This window comes from Varroa jacobsoni, unplaced genomic scaffold (assembly GCF_002532875.2).
Source record: "Varroa jacobsoni isolate VJ856 unplaced genomic scaffold, vjacob_1.0 scaffold_800, whole genome shotgun sequence".
NCBI lineage: Eukaryota > Metazoa > Arthropoda > Arachnida > Mesostigmata > Varroidae > Varroa > Varroa jacobsoni.
The window spans coordinates 24,924-26,567 of record NW_019213702.1 but is presented as its reverse complement, the minus strand read 5'-3'; the positions used below and the strand labels follow the sequence as shown (position 1 = coordinate 26,567).

Genomic DNA, 1,644 nt, shown 5'->3' with positions numbered 1-1,644 from the left:
GGGTCATTGTATCCAAGGTTATAGCTCATTTTCGAATGTAATGAGTAGTATTGGTATAGCCAGCTGTTCTGTCGCATGACGTATGCTTCACGCTCACTGCGAACAGAAAAGGAACCAACACGCACTGATCAGAAACGACGACGCCATAGATATGCTTATGCCGTTATTACATTTATAGAAAAAAAAAAAAAAAAAAAAAAACAAAACACTCACATCACGTTTATGCGTACTTTGTATTTTTTTTTCCCACTTTGCGCTAATTTTGTTCAGCTGTCGAAGAAACGCTTTCATCTCCAATAGACTGCTTAAATCAGCAGTACCTTCTAGTTCCTAAAGCATTATAGACGGGCGCAAGAGAATGTGCGTACCTCAAAACCTGATTGGTGCACACGATGATGGGCTGCTGGTTTGAATCAGAGGCGTCCTTCACCTGGAGCACGCAGTGAATCCAGATCCAGCCCCGATTGAGACTCTGGAGCCGTAGGAGAACAATGCAGCTACGTTCCTGCTCGTTTTGGGTTACTGTCAAAAGACAGAAGACGTACGCCAAACATAAAAAAACGTCACGAAAAGGAAAAACTTTAGTGGACAGTCTTAATAGCAGATAGAGCAGGTGGTGCATGTGTGGTAACCCTACAAAGTGCAGTCATTGATTGAGTGATTTAGAAATGAGGCATAGACAAAGATAGGAGATTCTTATAAAAAAAAAAGTATGCTAAAAAAGATTCGATACTTACTTAGTTTGTGCTTGCTCTGGACGTCGCTGAGGTGATCCCAATGAACGAGTTCATACCAGCTTACACCTTGTAGACTGCTTTTTTGATAGCCGAGATGGAATTCGCCATTTCGATCAAGATGAAGGATTTTCATGTCCATAGAATGAATCGAAGTGAACACGTGCGTACTTCCTTGAACGACGCATTCGCGCGTCTCAGGCATCGCGACAGGCGTGCATAGGGCAAGAAACACTGGTTCGTTTCGCGAGCACAAGGGAAGATAACCCGCAAAATGGCCCTGAACCAATACCACCTAAACCAGCACATGGTCAAAAAAAAATTCCGTCGCATTACTCCTATACGAGATCGGGTTGTTTTTTCTTCTAACCCAACTTTTATGGAAAACACGACGGTTTACGGTAAGATCAGGACATGTCATATTGTTTAAGCTATGCTTTCGGGGCATGCTAAAAACGTGCATTATATTGTTTGTTTGACATGTGCAACCTACTGTATGAATTGTAGACCTACTTTTTGGTCTCCAAACCGCATTTGACGCCGTGCGTTGCGGGATACGTTCATCCGGCAGAGGAACGTACGGATCTCCTTAGCTGCATTGCCGGTCGTCGGGTTACGGGAAAGTTCGCTTTGAATATTGGTATGATCTTGTTTTTCGATGATATCGTACACCGAGTCACCATGAATAAGCAAATCTTCCTGTAGATGAGATCAGTCGAATTCAGAAACCAAACGGCCGCGTTCATTAACAATATGATTCCTTATGCATACATATTACTGCTATTTTTCTTTTGATAGAAATAACCCCAAATTTCAATTTGTATAGTCTAGCCATTTTATCAGATGGACAAAAATACTCTCGTTTCAAGGAAAAGCTTTGCTCGAAGCTTGCGTTTTGTGGGTATTAGGT

The 1,644-nt window shown here is 42.1% G+C and overlaps 1 protein-coding gene across 1 annotated transcript in view; it reads right to left on the bottom strand.

Moving 5' to 3' along the window:
• Positions 1-5: 5 nt before the first annotated feature.
• LOC111263925 (PAS domain-containing protein cky-1) overlaps positions 6-1,644 on the bottom strand; it is a gene marked incomplete at its 3' end in the record, with an annotated part of 23,036 nt that continues 21,397 nt past the window's right edge. The window contains exons 4-7 of the mRNA XM_086969861.1: positions 1,248-1,433; positions 738-1,029; positions 369-522; positions 6-96 (exon numbers count right to left, since the gene is read on the bottom strand). Coding sequence (XP_086825987.1) covers positions 6-96; positions 369-522; positions 738-1,029; positions 1,248-1,433 — 723 coding nt within the window. The remainder of the gene's footprint in view (positions 97-368; positions 523-737; positions 1,030-1,247; positions 1,434-1,644) is intronic.